We start from the raw sequence: 17,905 nt of genomic DNA, 5'->3' as shown, positions 1-17,905 counted from the left end.
TATACAGCTGTGACCACACCTGGGAGGAGAAACACTGGCCTCCGCTCCTGAGCAGACCTTAGGACTGAGCTGGAAAGTAGTCTCTGAGGTAGTCCTCACGGAAAGTCGTCTCTGAGGTAGTCCTCACGGAAAGGCCGGTCTGGGTTTGAGACAGGGCTGGGACGGACAGGACTTGTGCCAAGAAGCCGTAAGGTCATGAGATGGGATCTGGGCTGGGCCTTGGGGGTTGGAGAGCTCTGCCGGCTACCTGCCCTCCCTACTCAGCCTTCCTGGATTAGCTTTGGCCACAAAACAGGAAGTAAAGTGATATTCGGAGCTGGAGGCTTTGGGGGAGTAAGACTCCTCGAGAGCCACATCACTTAGGGGGTTTGGGTCGTGCTTGGCTGTAGTTACCAGGAGGCAGGGCCTGGCCATTAGTTGTTCCAGGGTCCATGGTGTGTGAACCAGAGAAAGGTAGCAGGGATCGGGGATGGAGTACCATGCCCCGCCCCCAGCTCTGTGGAGAGCCCCAGGCAGCGTGTAGGTTGAAACCAAGGGTAGGCTGCGGTTATGGCCACCCAGGGTATACCTCCCAATAAAGAACACCCATGGATCCTGTCCTTTCAAAGCTGTGAGGTCTCTGGGTAGCTGGGGTCAAAGCACAACACACAGCTTAGCCAGGGCCTTGGTGCCCGGCTTAGCAACCCCACCTAATCCGCCAGCCTCCTTGCCTCAGGTGACACTGCCTCAGGGAAACTCATCAATACCCCTGGGACCTCCTTTTGCTGCTTCCAGTTTCCCATTTCCTCACCTAACCCTTCCTAGCCCCATCTCCCTGCCACCCTGATTCTGCACTTGCCTTGACTCCTGAGCTCTGCCTAGCAGACGTGACATCTCACCCTCGATGTCTATGATTGCTAGCTAAATCCCATGCACAGGAGACTCACTGTGGTCCAATGCCATCTGACAGCCACCTTGAGGGGCTGTCACTCCCAACAGCTAGAGTATAGATGGGGGGTGTCTCTGCTGAACCCTAAATATATAGCCTGGCTCATGGAGATGAATTTGGCTGGGCAGCATTTTGTTGTCTGTGGTGGGCCCTCTGTTCCTAAAAGGTGGGTAAGGCTGGTAAGGGTAAGAAAGGAGGTATCTGAACTAAAGCAAACTGGTGACCTCAGAATGTCTGGACTACATAGGAGCAGGTGCTCGGAAGTCCTGACATCAGGGACGTAGGTCATCAGGAATGCCACCTCAGGACTCCTGGCCCAGACCTCTAGAGACTACAGCTCTTAAGCACAACGTGAGGGGCTTAGCTTTGTTCCCCCCCCACCCCCAAACATGGTGCTCACCACCCCATCACCCAGAGCGCTTTCCTACCAGTGGTCACTGGCCTGCCCTTCTGGAAAGGCCAAGGTTGCTGCATGCAGTGGAGTAGCAGAGACAAGAAGTACTGCATGGGCCGGGCGTGGTGGCGCACGCCTTTAATCCCAGCACTCGGGAGGCAGAGGCAGGCGGATTTCTGAGTTCGAGGCCAGCCTGGTCTACAGAGTGAGTTCCAGGACAGCCAGGGCTATACAGAGAAACCCTGTCTCGAAAAAACCAAAAAAAAAAAAAAAAAAAAAAAAAAAAAAAAGAAGTACTGCATGGGGTACAGATGGGAATGGAATCCAGTGATGCTCCTTGCGACGGGAGGCAGCACACAGACTCAGTGTTTGCAGGCAGACGCTCAGGAGGACTGGTCCACTAGAGAAAGGCGGGCAGGCAGGAGGCCGCCTTGTGTCCTGGCTTCTCTGAAACCCACAAGAAACATCTCTGTGGCCTTGGAGGGCTGTGGCCTCGGGAACCTTCCAGGGAATGAGATCTACCCTAGCCTTCCGAGCAAGGGTTGCTGTCAGGCTCCATTCCGGGCTACCTAACAGAATCCATAGAACGTTCTGTTAAACAATGGTTATACAGCTGTGAAGAAACACCAGCCACCAAACAAGCCTATAGGACAGCTCAGACTCCTTCCAAAGTGTTTCCTAAACCTCACAGACTTCCATGGTTTGTCTTAATTTCTTTTTATTTGGCAAACATCTCCTCGGTACTGATGCCATGGTTTGGGACCTCTGTGGAGACTATGTACATTCACATTAACACACGCTGCACACCTTGCTCTGGGCAGGGCCCCCCGGGCCCAGGGTTCAGGAGCAATCCCCCATATTGCACGCTAGGCCTGCAGCTTGCTGCAGCCACAACAGAGGTGCAGACCTGGACTGCATCTGCTGTCTCTTTTTGTTTGGTACAGGCATGAGCCTTCTTCTTTCATTTCCTCCTTGAATCCTTGAGGGAGTCGAGTGGGCGAAGGGCAGGGTGGGCAGGGGCTAGAGTGTAGGTGGGCAAGCATCACCGTCACCCCCAGGACTGGAGACCAACATTGGGGTTACAACACAGGGATATGTACAGCCGGGCTGGAGTCTTCCAGGTGAGGTGCGGGTGGCTGCTGGCTTTTGTGTTTACTTTTTTTTTTCTTTTTCTTTTTTTCTGTAAAAGTTTGAAAGAAATGAGGGTAGCCACAGCAAGACACTGGGGGCGGGGTGACGGGGCCGAGATGGAGGTAGGGTGGGATGGAAGAGCAGAGAGGTAGAGGAGGGAAAACCGAGAAAGCGTGATTTGCTGTCTCCTTATGCTCTCAAAAGCAGTCAAGAATCAACCCAAAAGATTGTCACAGTTTCGTTTAGGAAGTGTGCTCTCTCTGGGAAGAGCACTTTAGCACTTTTTTTTTTTCACAAGTGGAAATGACTTATGAGAAGTCCCAGGAAGGTGTGGGGACCGATGGAAGGAGGTGCCTCCCTTGCATGTAGGGACGCATGGACGTAGCCCTAGGGCACACAACACTCAGGCTCACGCTGACTGGGGCTTCTGATGCGGTGCTGAGGGTCACATGGCCTTGCTGCCGATGGCTCTGCCCAGCAAGGATGCTGCCTACTAGTCAAAAAGGAACAAAAGGTTTCTTCTTGGCCCAACCCACCAAATCCCAGCATCCCAACACCCCCCTGAACGAAATCAAAACCCAAATCAAAGACTGACATCCAAACCAACCCAGGGTGGAGAGACCATGAAGAAAATACTTTGGCAGTGATAAAAATAAATTTTGGATTTCAATTTCTTGAGTTTGCTTTTTGGGCTTCCTTTGGAGCGAGGTGTGTCTGGCATCCTTGGCTGGCTAGCTGGCAAGGTAGTTTACAGGTGTGTTTCTTTTGCTTAAAAAAAAAACTTTTTGGATTTTTTTTTCCTTTTTTTTTTTCACTTAAAGCCAAAGAGTTTGACATTAAAGAAGTAAAACCTGAAACAAAAGCTGCTTCTTGAGTTGGAAATTGCAGTTGCTCTCATTATCTCTGCTGTGTGCGCGCTGATCCCCCTGGGGCTGGCTGGGCGATGCGGCAACTCTGGATAGAAAAATCACAGTTTCTTCCCTTACTCATGAGGAATGGGGAGAACCCCACAGTCTTCTTTGTCCATTTCTAAGTAGCTTGTTTGCCAACAAAACAAAACAAAAATCTCCAAAAGTTCTTCATGGAAAAGAAAAGCTACCAATTAGGTTTCTCTGATGACAGAGAGATCATGTGGACTTTACAAAGACAGAGACGCCGGAGAATCAGGGAAAACAGCAGGAGACAGACATGGAGAGACACATAGAGAGAGGCAGACACAGAAAGACAGACAGACACAGAGAGACGGACACAGAGGGGACAGACAGCGGCGGAGCTGGCCACGCTCCTGCTGGTGCCACTGTCTGATGCTCTGCGATACTTTCTGAGGGTGCTTGCGACGGACAAGAGGCTGTAGAGGTCCCGGCAGACCTTGTCAGGTAGCTGGGGCTGCACGGATGCAGTTCTGTTGGATCTGTGTTTTCTTTTGAAGAGAAGCGGTAGCAGCAATGGCTCCAGGCAACTGGTGGGCCACGGTGGGGCCGGGAGGTTGGCAGGGCATGGCGTCCATGGGCTGGGTGTCTGATCTGGAGGTCAGCGGGGCACAGCAGCGTCCAGCGGGCCTGGCGGCCCCGGAGAGCAAGGACGAGAGGGCCCTGCCGAGCCGGCTTCGCTGGGGCTGGCAGTGGCATCAGGCTGTCCAGGTAGTGGGTCAGCCACTGCAGCTGCGGGGCCCTGCAGACTCTGGCCGCACACGTGATGGTGTTTCTCCCAGTCTTTGTGCTGACAGAAGGACCCGCAGTAGCGGGCGGCGTTACAGCCACTGCACGTCTCGCTGGCCTTGCGCCCGCAGTTCCAGCAGCTCTGGATGTGGAGGAGGGCAAAGGAGCCGGTCAGAATAGGACAGAGCCCATGTGCCCAGATCACCTGCCCACTGGTGAGAAGGAGTGTGTGTGTGTTTTGCAGGGGAGAGCTATGCATCCACCCCTAGCTGCCAAGCAGTCCCTTTGGGAGGAGAGGTGGCTATGGAGCAGAATTCCCTTTTCTGACTATTCCTCTGAAGGGATGGCTGGAGAACCCTGGAAGGTGGCAGGGCTGTGGAGCTGGGTGGTTAGCCCACATCTTGTCTCTATTTGGCTTCTAAAGTCTCAGGCCTCACCCCTAACCAGCTTTCCTGCTCCACTCACGAGGCCTTGCTGGCCTTCTCCACTAGGAGAGTTCTTTCCGCCCCTTTCCCGGGTATGTTCGGCTGTCATATCTAGTACTATCCTCACTTCCAAATACCGGACACCCTGGTCAGCTCTGCCCATCTCATGACAGCTGAGATCCCGAGATCATGCATGTTTGTGTGCATGTGCACATGAGTGTGTGAAGATATAATATTAATATATATATGTGTGTGTGTGCATATAAATATATAAATATATGCATGTGGAGGCCTGAAGACCATAGCTGATATTATTCCTGAGCACTTTCAACCTTATTTTAAGACAGGGTCTCTCATTGGCTAACCCACTGGTCTAATATGGTAGACCAGTGGGCCCCAAGGTCTACCTGGCTTTGTTTCTCCAGTGTCAAGACCTGGCCTGCCTTCCTTTCTTTCTTTCTTTCTTTCTTTCTTTCTTTCTTTCTTTCTTTCTTTCTTTCTTTCTTTCTTTCTTTCTTTCTTCCTTCCTTCCTTCCTTCCTTCCTTCCTTCCTTCCTTCCTTTCTTTCTTTCTTTCGGATTTATTTATTTATTATATGTAAGTACACTGTAGTTGTCTTCAGACACTCCAGAAGAGGGCATCAGATCTCATTACAGATGGTTGTGAGCCACCCTGTGGTTGCTGGGATTTGAACTCACTTAAAGGGCATCCTATGAATGACTTGCCCAGAGTGGTCTTTCCTTGCCCACCAAGCTTCAGAAAGTGTTCCTTCACCCACCCTGCTGAAGGGAGCACAGTGCTCAGACATCTGGGCACACAAGGCCAGCTCTCCTGGCTCTCCTGGCTTCCTTCTTCCTGTTCATTGAACATCTACCTGCATGCTAGAGGCTGAGGCAGACCCTGGGGTCCTGAAAAGGACCCTAAACCTCTTTTTTTTGTTGTTGTTTTTTGGTTTTTTTTCGAGACAGGGTTTCTCTGTGTAGCCCTGGCTGTCCTGGAACTCACTCTGTAGAGCAGGCTGGCCTTGAACTCAGAAATCAGCCTGCCTCTGCCTCCCAAGTGCTGGGATTAAAGGCGTGTGCCACCACTGCCCTGCTCTCCTAAACCTCTTGCTTTCACAAGTTAAGGAACAGAGGGTCTGACATCAACAGGCTTCAGTGGAATGTGAGCTCAGTGGAATGTGTCAGACCCCAGATTCTCTGGACACTTAGCTACTGCTCCTGCAGGTTGGGAAGGCCTGAGGGACACCTTACCAGGCCTCATGTGTTTCTCTCTCTCTCTCTCTCTCTACTGACAGAACTGAACAGACCGCAGGTTTTCTTGTGGCACCAGTGACAGCCATGGCCACTGAGAGCAGAGAGTTCATAAGAGGTTGTACAAGTGTGGTGTTCCGTCAGCCCACAGACTGCAGTGCACCTGGAGGCTGGTGGCCCTACCTCGCTGGAGTCCTCTTGCTGGTTGATGACAGTCAGGGCATCCTCCGAGGCCTGTCGCTTGGCCTCCGCCAGGGCTCGTTCCATCTTGGCACGCTCTGTGGTGATGAGTTCATGGGCTTTGCGCTCTGCATCAGACACAGCTTTCTGTAGTTCTGACATGGCCTGGCGCTTCACCTCATTCACAGCTTCTTCTGTAAAGCACAAACGTAGGGTGGCAGTCACCCAGGCTGGCTCCCCTGGGGTTCTGGACCCTCTATGCTCACGACTCGGGCAGGCGCCTAAGTGCAGTTGTGTGCACACATGCTGACCATACATTGCGTGTGTGCACACAAAGGCACAAGTCAATGACTCCACTCCTTAGCTGAAAGGGGTGTATGTGGGTGAATGTGTGAGTCCTGGGCACACGTGTGCAACTCTGGTCACAAGGAACAGAGCCATGGGTAAACTTTCCAAAGCTCTACCTGCCAGCGTCATGGTTCTTACTCTGGTGTACATCTTCAGTGGGTGAGGGCCAGGTCCTACCCACAGTATGGTCTAGCGGTTCTGGTAGTGTCCAGGATTCTGTTCTAACAGGCTTCAGGCAAGTCACTGCTGTGAGAACAACAGGTCGGCTTAGACCTATCCATAGGTAGCCAGAGGTACACTACGTGAACCCTGGCTGTAAATATCTGATTCATATTCTCTCTCTCTGTCTCTCTGTGTGTGTGTGTGTGTGTGTGTGTATGTGTGCACACACATGCATTTTGTATATACCCCTATGTGTGACCCAATGTGTAAATCCCAAACTTGCCTCGTGTGGAGACCATCTGAGACACAGACACTTCTTTTTGTTTGTTTGTTTGTTTTTTGGTTTTTCGAGACAGGGTTTCTCTGTATAGCCCTGGCTGTCCTGGAACTCACTTTGTAGACCAGGCTGGCCTTGAACTCAGAAATCTGCCTGCCTCTGCCTCCCGAGTGCTGGGATTAAAGGCGTGCGCCACCACGCCCGGCAGACACAGACACTTCTCCCAGGGTCTATCCTTACTCACCAGCCTTCCTCCAGATCTCTTCAGGCATGTAGCCAGACAGGGTCCTGGGCGTGAAGTCCCGGTGAACATCTGGAATAAGGGGGCAGGGTACAGTGTCACACACAAGATGGGTTACCAGTTGCCTTCCTCCACACTGGATTCCCTTCCATGCCGGCCAGGGTTTGAAGGCAAGAAGTATCCTTCCCCTTGGGAAAGAGGGCTTCACAGGCTTCCAGGAGAATGGGGGGGATTTGAGTGGCATACTCTTATAGACAGTGAACATGGATTCAGGCTGGGATCTGGGCATGTCCCCGACCACTTCACCCCCATCTCCATAGGCACCACTGTGGATGGGTAAATAGAAGCCCTCGGGTGCCTCCTCCTAAGCCTGGCCTGTACCTAGCAGAATCTGGGAGGTCCAGGCTCCCTAGCAGGCCAGGCACATCTTTATGCCATGGGAAAGGCCCCCCCTTTCCAAGTGAGGCTTCCTGTTTAAGTGTTGGCTAGCTTTCTGGAGAATTCGTGGCATCCTACAGAGATTGTATAGGGCTAGCAACCTCTCGCTACAGGTCCTCCATGCTCTTGCTTGGTACACACCTAGCTGAGACCCCTCAGGGCCACTGCAGCTGTTGAGGGACCGGGCAGAGATTGGGGTAGGGCCCTTCTTCCCCTCCTCAGAGTCACTGTAGCACCGGATCCAGTGGTTGAGTTCCTCACGGTCGGCCTCCTGACACCGGCGCAGGACGGTGAGGGATCGCCGGGTCTTCTCCACCATGTCCATGATGCAGTTCAGAAGCTGCGGGCGGGTGGCAGGGCCTTCAGGACGTTGGAACCGGGGCTGTGGCCAGATGTGGCCATCCAATATGGAGGGGGTGGTCAGGGAGCCAGCTCAACGTCCCTGAAGGCGGGGCACAGAAATCTGTACCTGGGCTCCCCACAAACAGTGAAATGACTCCCAGTGCCTGTGGGCACCCAACTTGAATGGGAGCTTCTTTGGATGCATGGTAGGGGTGGAAGGAGCTTGGGGTGTTTCCTTCAAAACTCTCATTGCCAAGAAAGGTGCATGAGGGCCAGGGGAGTGGAGGTTCCTGGGAACATCAAGATGTGGTCCACCTGGCCTGACCAGGGGCTCAGGCTACATCACTGGGGCTGGACTCTGCAAGTGTCTGAGCAGGAGATGGTAGAGGAGGAAGAGCCAGTGTGCATGGCTCAGCGTCCTTGTCCCTACTCTTTGGCAGCATCCTGACAGGCCAACAGTGGATAATGACCCTCACATAAATGGGCAGGCAGCCAGTGGGCATGCCGGTGGGTCCTACCAGGAGATGCTGAACCCAGAGGAGCACAATCTCAGCGTGGGTCTCCCCACCCCAGCCTTGTGCAGACATTCAGGGAGTTGCGCACACGGGCGTGGCAGCCCCACCTGGGCACTCACACTGTTGAGGTGCTTCCATTCTTCTGCCCACTCGCGTTCTGTGAGCCTGTGATCAATCACTTCTTCTTGTCGAGACCCAGGTATGGCTGTAGAAAACGCCACACACAGTTAGGCCCCCATGCGGACAGACAACTAAGCCCTGACTTGGATCTCAGGCCCTGCCCCTACTCCCAGGTGCCTCCTACTTCCTACACCAGGGGCATCGGGAATCTAAACCAGGCCACCTCTGTGGTGCCTCATGACTCACTGCTTCCTGGTAACCTGCTAACCCAGCTCCTCTCGCTTCGCCCTTTCTGATAGGCAGCTCTAGATGAACTCACTTTAAAGGTCTTTCTTATCATAGCCCAGAAACCTCCGGGCCTCTGGGCAGCTGCTTAACTTAGGTGTGTTTATGACTTCCTTTCAGATAACCGCACTCCTATGCATTCCTCAAAGTCCAGGCCCGCAGGGCCCCTCTACAGCTGTAGTCTTTGGAATTCCTCAGGCTGTGTGTGTGTGTGTGTGTGTGTGTGTGTGTGTGTGTTTGTGTGTATGTCTGGTCTCTAGGTACAAGATCTCCCTGTTTACTCTACTATCCCTGCTCCCAGGCTGTCAGCTTCATGAAGAAAAATGGCTTGTTGTGTTTACCTCTGTGTCCCAGGCTGAACTCTGACCTGGGTGTTTACCGCCCCCCCCCCCCCCCCCCCCCCCCGATCTTGGGATCAGATCTACCTGCAGCAGGATCAAAGCAGTAATACAGGATGGTTCATTCTCCATGGGATTCTGGGGCCCTTATGTTGCCACTCCCTGCCTCAGTTTCCCAACCCTGCCTAGTTCTTGCATCATAAGTAGTTAGAAAGAAAAGCCTCAAGCTGACCTGATAAACTTGAGGGGTGTGCCCACAGTTACCAGGCAGAAAGTGGAGGAGGCGGTGTTGGGCGTAAGGAGGCCAGTCTGGGTCTGTCACCTCGGGAATGACCAAATGGGGTGTGGCGGGGTGTGGGGTGCCACTGGCTGGGGCATGAGGAACATGATGGCCCTGTCTTGGTTTCCCTGCAATGTCAAATGCTCCCAGTGTCCTAACTGAGGCTGTGCAGGTGATCTGGCACCAATCCAGACTTCCTGGGGGGGGGGAGAGGGGGCAAAACCTCTCTTTTAAGCAGCCATCAGCGCCTTAGGACCTCCTGCTACCCTAACCTGAAATGCCTCCCTGAGTTGCAGAAGGGCAGGGAGTGGCCACAGCCGTCATCCAGCACCCTCTCTGGCTGCCCACGAGGGGCCTGTGCCAACGCCCAAACTAAAATAGAGGCTGAGATCTGTGCGACAGCTGGCGTTTATTTTTGCATTAGCAGAAGCGGGTGGGAATTAGCACCTGCCTGACCCGGCTGTGGTGAGCCAGACACTGTCACCTGCTGCCTAGGACCAAGCCCTTGAAGCTTCCACGGTGTGAGGGCAGGGAAAAGCCTCTGCTGACCCTGCTCTGGGACCCTATTGGCATTCTGAGTGACCCTGGATAGTCATTTCTAACATTACGTTCCAACACACTGGGGTATGGCAGGGATGGCCATCTCTGGGTTTCCATAGAGTGTTGCTGTGCCCACCCATGGCTGCCCCACAGTCCTTGGACCTCGGTTTCCTTTGAGGTGTGGGTACAGACTGGGAAATGACAGTGTGCAAGATGAGTGGCATGTGTTCCGTGTCAGCTGCTGTCCTTGTCACCGGTGGCTGGGCCTTGGGGTAGAGTGTGTGCCAGGTGCTCTATCAATAACCTATCCTCACATAATCCCTGTTCTGACAAAGAAAGAAACTGAGGCACAGGGAGGTCACGTGGCCCACTTGAGGGTTACTTCTGAATTCGAGGAAAGGAAGGCAGTCCTGCTGGTAATCTTACCCTCAGCTACCGTGGCCTTAGGCTGCCCAGGGCAGGAGGATATCCCAAGGATTAGAGTCCTCTACTGTGGTGTTATATGTGTGTGAGGAGTAGTGACTTGTCTCTGGAGGGGCAAGTCAGGCTACATGGGCGCTGGGGTGGCTGCTGGCTCCTTATACCCATTTCCTTACTGGATAGCTGAGGTGCTGCTGACAGCTTCAGTGTCCTCCACTAGAGCATAGGTACAAGCAGGTGCTGACTGAACCCCTAAATAAATGCATGCAGACTCTTTCCAACACTGCCACGTGCAGGTGTAAGCATGGGCACAAACTCACAGACACACAGGTTCCAGACTATGTGTTCAAACCTCAAGCCGTTGACAGCCCTCTCACACCGCTTACCGAGGGGCCGATGGCGTTCCCGTAGCTCTCGGGGATCAGGATGGCGGTAGGAGTCCCGGAAATGGTGGGCCATGGCCATGTCCTCCAGGCGATAGTGTGGGGGCGGGGGTGGCGTCGGGTGGGGCAGCCCATTGCTGGGGCTGCAGCGCTGGGCGGGGCTCAGAGTGCAGGACCGCTTACTGAGGTGGTCAGGGTGCAGAGGGTCCCGGTCTGACCCATTCTCTTTGGTCCTGACCAAGAAAATAGGTGACCAATGGACATCAGCCCCAGTTTTGGATAGAGGATAATAATGGAGGTGAGGAGAGACAGACAGGGTGGAGGCAGAAAATCAGAGGAACCCCCCCTCACACACACACACTGGGTTCTGGTCCCCTGCTCTGACCTCCTCTGGGGCTCCTGGTGAAGAATGGACAGAGGGAGACACCCAGGGTCCCATGGCCAGGTGTGGTCCCCACTGCGATATAGTGGTAGGACCAGTATCTCTATGGCCCGTCAAGGGGTCCAGACCAGTCCAGCTACCATAGATAGGCCTTAGGCTCCAGGTCACTCAGGGTTTACAGACAGCACAGAGAAAAATGAACTCTGGCGGACAGTCCCCTCCCTGAGCTGCTGTCCTCCAGGGATCCCAGAGGCCCCTGGGGTCCATAGCTAAATGAGCTGCATATGCTTGTAGAACCCAGTGTCGCCCACACGCCAGCCTGTCCCTGCAGCACACAGCGGGGTTAGCAGTGCTCCATCAGCCCGCTACAGACAACAGACCGGGCCAGCTGTCTGGCAGAGCTGCGGCAGGGGCAGATGGGCGGGCAGGAAGAGGCCACCATGGGTCACCTCCCGTCCTGTGGGTTTGTGAGAGGCTGGCACCTGTCAGGTGTTCTCCTTTTGCCGTTCTCGTTGACTTCCAGCAGGAGCTCAGACGAGTCGACAGGGGAGGTGGCGCTGGCGTCCAGCAGCAGCTGTTCGTGCTGAGCCAGGTACTGGGCAGGTGTCTGCTTGGCCAGGCGGGCACAGTGCAGGAGCTCACGCTGCAGCAGCGGAAGATTAGCCTGCGGGCAGGCGGGACAGGGGCTTTAGGCACGGCTGACTGACAGCTGGGGTGCAAACCCACGTAGCCTGTTCATAGCAGACAGCCCACAACTGCTTGCATGTGACTCAGGGCTGCTCTGGGTCTCTTAGGTCCCTTTTGCCTTCCAACAGCACAGTGGGAAGTGACAGGCCTGAGATCTGCTGGACACACAGCGATGTAGGGACTTCACCTCCTAGAGTGCTGTCTGCAGCCAATACTCCCTACCTGTACCCCGTTTATGCAGGTACCATAGCATCGTTGTCATGGAGAAAGAAAGCAAGGTTAAGAGGGGGCAGGCAACCTAATATACACGCATGCATGAGAGGGGGAGGGAGAGGGAGGGAGGGGAGGCGGATAGGGATGTCAATAAGCTGTGCTGCTACAGGGTCTCTGCTCTAGCCCTTCCCCCCCCTCCCCGCCATGCACTGGCCAGAAGCCCCACAGACCCAGCTCCTCTCCCCACTACCTCTCACTTTCCAGTCTCAGCCCTAAACAAAGCTCACGGCTGGAACCTGGGACATCGGCACATAAGGAATATGACCTCCGTGAACCCGCGCCTCAGCCATGACATCACTTCTAGATTCTGCAATCTGCAGATGAAGCCACTGGAGCTCACGGACTTCATGTCTGTGAGCTTCTCCCCAGTGCTGGGCAAAGGTCTCCAGGCATGCACTGCTGGTGGCCAGCCTTTTCAGAACTGCTGCGGGTAGAGTGGCAGGCTGGCCTTCAGCATGCTAGACAGGGGCCCAGTGGCAGGCTCTTGGGAGAGCCAGCAGTTCTAAGTATTTGTAAATAAACACAATCTAAAACTTTCCCATGCCGTTTCAAAGCTGCCAGGGCAGCCTTCTCCAGCCTCCGCCTCCTCAGCCTCCGTTGGCGCATCCACCCGGCCCATCAGGCAGCCGATACGTTTTTTTTTGTTGTTGTTGAGCGGTATGGCTGCCAGGCCTGTTTTTCTGTTTGGATAGCTGAACAGGGGCCAGCCCACCATCTGCCGACCACGTCAGAAGCATGGGCTGGGATGAGGTCCTGGGAGGTCTCAGTGGTCCAGAGTCTCCCCCACCCTCTCCTTGGCCAGCATGGTGGGGTGGGGGCTGGGCATGAGCACCATCTGGTTGCCGTTCGGGTGGGGGAACATCTGGGGTCCTGGCCAGCTGGGGCCAGCTGGGAGCTAGAGCCTCGGATGGGGTGGCTTCTGTAAAGCTCCACGGTCCAGCTACATGGAGGTGGATATGGGGCAGAGTGGAGGGGACCTAGGATCAGGTAGCCCTGCCGTACAGTCCAGATACATGGCAGCCCTTGGCTGGGGATCCAGGACCACTTCTCTCCCAGAAAGAACAAGTCTCCACTCTTTTTCAGAAGTCCCAGGCATTATTCAGAGGGCACACCCAAGCTGGTCACAGGGTGGTCTGGGCCCCAACTTCACTTGGTGTGGAGATTTTGATGCCCAGAAAAAAAAAATCTAAACTATCTTTGTCCTGGATGGGACTCTGGTAAAAGACACAGCATACACCTAGAACCACCAAGGTGACAGCAGAGTCCTGAGTTTTTGTGACACTTCCCTTTGCTTTATAGAGTCTCTCCACCACAAGCTGCTGAATGGGATTGGGTGCACCTCACCCTGGCTGGGCTACCGAGGAGTCGTGTGGTCTTGGGATGATCATACATGCCCTCTTGACCCATCAGCACACCAGAGCTCTGGTGTGATAGACTCCAGTGAGCCCCATGTGAATTAACCTAGCATTGCCCATCACCTGTGTGGCTGACAGCTTTATCTTGCTTAGGAAAGGACCCTAGAGGGCCCTGCCATTGGAGCCAGGCTCTGCCCAGCCACACCCTGCCCAGCCGTCTCCAGAGGCAGCCATGGGAAGCACTGTAGAGGCCAGGATGTCCGTAACTATTCAGGAAGGTGCTGTGGTGACTCTCTGCCCTGCCAAGAGGGGACCCCACCCAGTGAGGGCAGGGGAGGCACCTGGAGCTGCCTGACCCCTTCCTCTGGCTTGTCTGTCTGTTTCAAGACCTTTGAGGCTGGGCCCTGCTGTACCAGCAAAGTAACTATGCCTCTTTGACAGGACAGAGTGGGCTCTGGTTGGTTGGTGTCTTGGCAACAAGGTCAGAGGTACTGGCTGGGATCTTGTATTTTTAGGTTTGACCTTTGGCCGTTGCACCCCAGGAGCTCCATATCATGGAGGCAGACATACCACCCAGTGTTCCTAACAATGAGACGCAGAGGTCCTGGGTGAGCTATGACACAGGCTAGCCCCCAAACAGCCAATGTGGGCATAGAGAAATGAAATGGAGGCGGTCCCTTGAGGAGGCAGTGCCCAGCAAGGTGTCCCACCTAGTTAGGTGATCCTGAACTTGGTTAGGTAGGAAGGGGACTGTGGGTAAGGACCACAGGAAATGAAAGCTGGGATATTCCAGGCACAGACGGGGCGGCTAATGCTATGGAGCATCTGTTGCAAACATCGGCTCTGACAAAGTAAGCAGGCGTATGGCATCCCAAAGACAGGCAGCAGCAGCAGTCGGCAGTGTGCGGAGGGTGAGGAGAATGGGGCCTCCAACGCACACCAAAATGACTGCCAGGTGGGCCTACGCGCTGGCACCCGCAGCTTCTCTGTTGTCACTAGCTCCAGTGTGAGCCTAGCAAGGTGTGGGTGGGAGGGAGGGAGGAGGGGAGTGGATATGGGTGTCATGTGGGGTCCCCCTGTCAGCTGCCATAGGGGGTGCGGCTGGTGGGACATGTACTGTGAATGTTGTGGGGACTCTGAACTGTACAGACCCGAGCTTGAACCTGGCCTTGGATCTCTACCAGCTGGGACAGTGAAGGCTTCAGTTTTCCTGCCTATTAACTTGACCGAGTCAGGGCTGTTTCTCCCTCTCATGGGTCAACAGGGCATCTGTGCAGAGAGCCTTATAATCCATTCTTGGTCTAAGTTGGGCAGTTTAAAAACTCACTGAGGTAGCTGCTCTGTGAGAATGGAGGACTCCAGCCTCAGGGGCTGAGTACAGAGGAGAGGAGCCAGCCCAGAGACTAGGTAGCACTCATCCTTTACACTGTCTGACCTTGAACTTTGACTGATCACAGAGCACAGGCATGCAGGACCAAATGAGCCAGGGCTCTGGTGGAAGTGGAGGTGGGCGCCCTCAGGGGTGGGTGAGCTAGCATCTCCCTGAGAGGTCTGAGTGGAAAGTAATCACGTGGGCAAACACATTTGGAAGCGCGCCACCCCCTCTCCTCTCAGAGTGGAGAGCTACAGTGAGTCACAACCCCAACGTGAGGACCTGGCTCATGAGCTTCTCAGTAAGCCTGGTATTGCACACTTGCAACCCCAATTGCTGGAGGCTGAGGCAGGAGGACAGAGTTCAAGGCCAGCCCCGGGGAACTTAGTGAGACCCTGCCTCAAGATTCAAACAGGGCGAGAGCCACAGCTCAGCAGCAGGACACCTGCCTAGCGGGGACGAGACTATGTTCACCCCTCAGTGCTGACAAAAACCAAACCAAACCAAAAGAGCCCACAGAACCCAACCAACCAAAACACCAGGCAACCCTCATAAACAAACATGGCTCCTCATCCCGAGGGCGTGGGCTGAGGAACCTGCCTTGCTCAGCGGCTCTGGTTGCTCTGCCAAAGGGACCTAGTACGGCATCACTGCATCACCGTCGTTTGTGCCCAGAGCCTTTCCAACTCTGAAGACCCCGAGTCTCTCTAACCCTGAGCAACACCATTGCCAGCAAGTAGATCTAATGCATGAGCGGATGGGACTTAAAATCAGGCAGAGACTGAGACCCTCCCCAGAGGAGCTGGTTGAGTTCTTCAGGGGACTGTGACACAGGAGGCTGTGTCCAGGGGGCTGGTTCATGCTGAGGACGATCAAGTGACCAAAGAGACAGCTGATAAGCATGCTACAGGGTCACTGCTGCCAGTCTGCATTTGGCACAGCATCTTCTGTCACCCTGCGGTCCAGGCACACACCTGCCTGTCCACCACCCATTCTCCATCCTCTGCACACCCATTTCCCACACTGGATTCCAGCCATGACAAAGCAGGTTTCCCTCCTTTCCCAGGGCCTTTGTATCACCATCCCTGTTGCCTGGAAGGTGCTGCCTTCGCTTACCTTCAGAAAAGGGATAACAAACGGCCTCAGTGGAAAGTTGGTGGCTTCCTGGAGCTTGGCATGAAACTCTTCGATCGTCAGAGTTGAGTTCTGCAGAGAGACCGACCGCCCCATCTCAAGGTTCCCATGCATTTCTGACCCAGATGTCCCACCCACACCCTGGGGAGGAGGAGGAGGGGGTTCCAGATCTGGCATGAGGGCTGGGCAGAGCACGATGGGGTTGTGGCCATTGAGATGGAGCTTGCGGCAGAAGCTGTCATGGGGAACAGGGGCACCTGATGGTTCGTAGACTCACCACCAGGCCCAGCACCAGTGTGCGCACGCGCTCCCCTATCTCGGGCGAGATGTCACTGCCAAACTGCTGCAGGGTGGTGAGGAAACGCTTAAGCTTGCTGAGCTGCCGTGCCCCGCACGCCGGAGGCAGGTGCTGTGTGGAGAGCGAGGCCGTGGATGAGGTGGCTGGGCCATTGCTGAAGCCATTGGGTGTAGACGGGGCACCGTGGATGGCCGTGGGTGAGTGGCTGCTGCCGTTCATCACTGTGGGAGAGTGGTGAGTGAGTGTGAGGGCAAGGGGTAACAATTGCATTTGATGGTTATAAGTACACATGATGGCAACGTCAGTGACCCATATGACAGTGACGATGATGGTGGCCGGCGTACTACACAGCTGCCGCTCTGTCCCTGCAACCGTTCTGTGCCCATAGGCGTTATACTCTTTTTACAGATATGCAAACTTGGTACTGGGGAGGTGGCTCCCTTCAACTCAGGTACCCCAGTCAGGAGGGTGGTAGGGCTCACACACTGGAATTGGCTCCAGAGACAGACATTTGTGGGGCCGGCTGTGACTAGCAGGGTCTGCAGACGCTGTCCCTGGGGGCTACCCTGAGCCTGACCTTCACGCCAGCCGAGATTCTAGATCCTCCACAGGCAGCAGATGCCCAGTTCAGACTCCCAGACTGGCTCAGGTTTCCACTATGAGCAAGCGTGTCTTCACCCGTGGTGTGGGAAATGAGAAGTCACTCTCATCACCCCCCAAGAAAAGGCTAGCAACTCTGCCCCTGCTCCAACAGCCTCAAGCAATACCTTCTACCCAATCTCTTTCCCAACTCCGAGCGATGTGCCCAGAGCCTTTCCAATTCTGAAGACCCCGAGTCTCTCTAACCCTGAGCAACACCATTGCCAGCAAGTAGATCCAATGCATGAGCGGATGGGACTTAAAATCAGGCAGAGACTGAGACCCTCCCCAGAGGAGCTGGTTGAGTTCTTCAGGGGACTGTGACACAGAAGGCTGTGTCCAGGGGGCTGGTTCATGCTGAGGACGATCAAGTGACCAAAGAGACAGCTGATAAGCATGCTACAGGGTCACTGCTGCCAGTCACTGAACCCTGGCTGGCTGGATAGCCCTGTCATTGGCTCAGCGTCCCAGGGCCAAGGCCAGGGGCTGCCACCGAGTCCTTGCCTCTCAGCCCTGAGTGAGTGACAAAAGGTTAAAAGTTGTGGCAGTGGGCCCCAGCTATGACTAGCAGGGTCTGCAGACATGTCAGAGATGGTAGGTTACCGATACTACCTCTAGCATATAGACATGTTCATACACCTCTGGCTCACTCCACTGTGGCTTTGTCTGTGTCCTATGTCCCTGACCTTAAGGATACAGCACTGTCTTCTGCCTTGGCAGAGAATGCACAAGCCAGATTCTCTTGTCTGGGCTGAGAAATATAGCTCTGGGGTGCCCATAAGGTCACAATCCTCAAAGCTCCAGCTGTCCCATGCCACCTGTGTTGAGGCTAGCCTGGTGGGGCTAGAAGTACCAAGGGAGAAAGAGAGCCCTCTTTTACCCTCAGGGTCCCTCCAGGCTTGCCCAGGACAGAGACTCCAGCTGGGTTCCCCTGGGTTCCCTGCTTGTCACAGGCAATGGGTTCCTCAGCAGGTCACTCCAGACTGTGCATCTTGATTCAAGCACTGGGAGGTGGCCTAAGGGCTGGGCACGGAAAGGTGAGGTAGGGCTAGACCCGCATCCGTCCTTCCCGGCCCTCAGATCTCCTCAGATGCTACGGCTCTTTCA

The 17,905-nt window shown here is 54.7% G+C and overlaps 1 protein-coding gene across 3 annotated transcripts in view; it reads right to left on the bottom strand.

The window, feature by feature from the left end:
- Positions 1–1,660: 1,660 nt before the first annotated feature.
- Cbfa2t3 (CBFA2/RUNX1 partner transcriptional co-repressor 3) overlaps positions 1,661–17,905 on the bottom strand; it is a 70,186-nt gene continuing 53,941 nt past the window's right edge. For all 3 annotated transcript variants that reach the window (XM_021170231.3, XM_029480752.2, XM_021170232.2), the window contains 9 exons: positions 16,139–16,380; positions 15,844–15,933; positions 11,523–11,704; positions 10,662–10,891; positions 8,412–8,497; positions 7,577–7,775; positions 7,001–7,069; positions 5,973–6,163; positions 1,661–4,253 (listed from right to left, as the gene is read on the bottom strand). In XM_021170231.3, coding sequence (XP_021025890.1) covers positions 3,984–4,253; positions 5,973–6,163; positions 7,001–7,069; positions 7,577–7,775; positions 8,412–8,497; positions 10,662–10,891; positions 11,523–11,704; positions 15,844–15,933; positions 16,139–16,380 — 1,559 coding nt within the window. In that variant the 3' untranslated portion in view covers positions 1,661–3,983. The remainder of the gene's footprint in view (positions 4,254–5,972; positions 6,164–7,000; positions 7,070–7,576; positions 7,776–8,411; positions 8,498–10,661; positions 10,892–11,522; positions 11,705–15,843; positions 15,934–16,138; positions 16,381–17,905) is intronic.

This window comes from Mus caroli, unplaced genomic scaffold, assembly GCF_978045245.1.
Source record: "Mus caroli unplaced genomic scaffold, Mus_caroli_1 scaffold_10, whole genome shotgun sequence".
NCBI lineage: Eukaryota > Metazoa > Chordata > Mammalia > Rodentia > Muridae > Mus > Mus caroli.
This window is presented reverse-complemented; position numbering and strand designations above follow the sequence as displayed.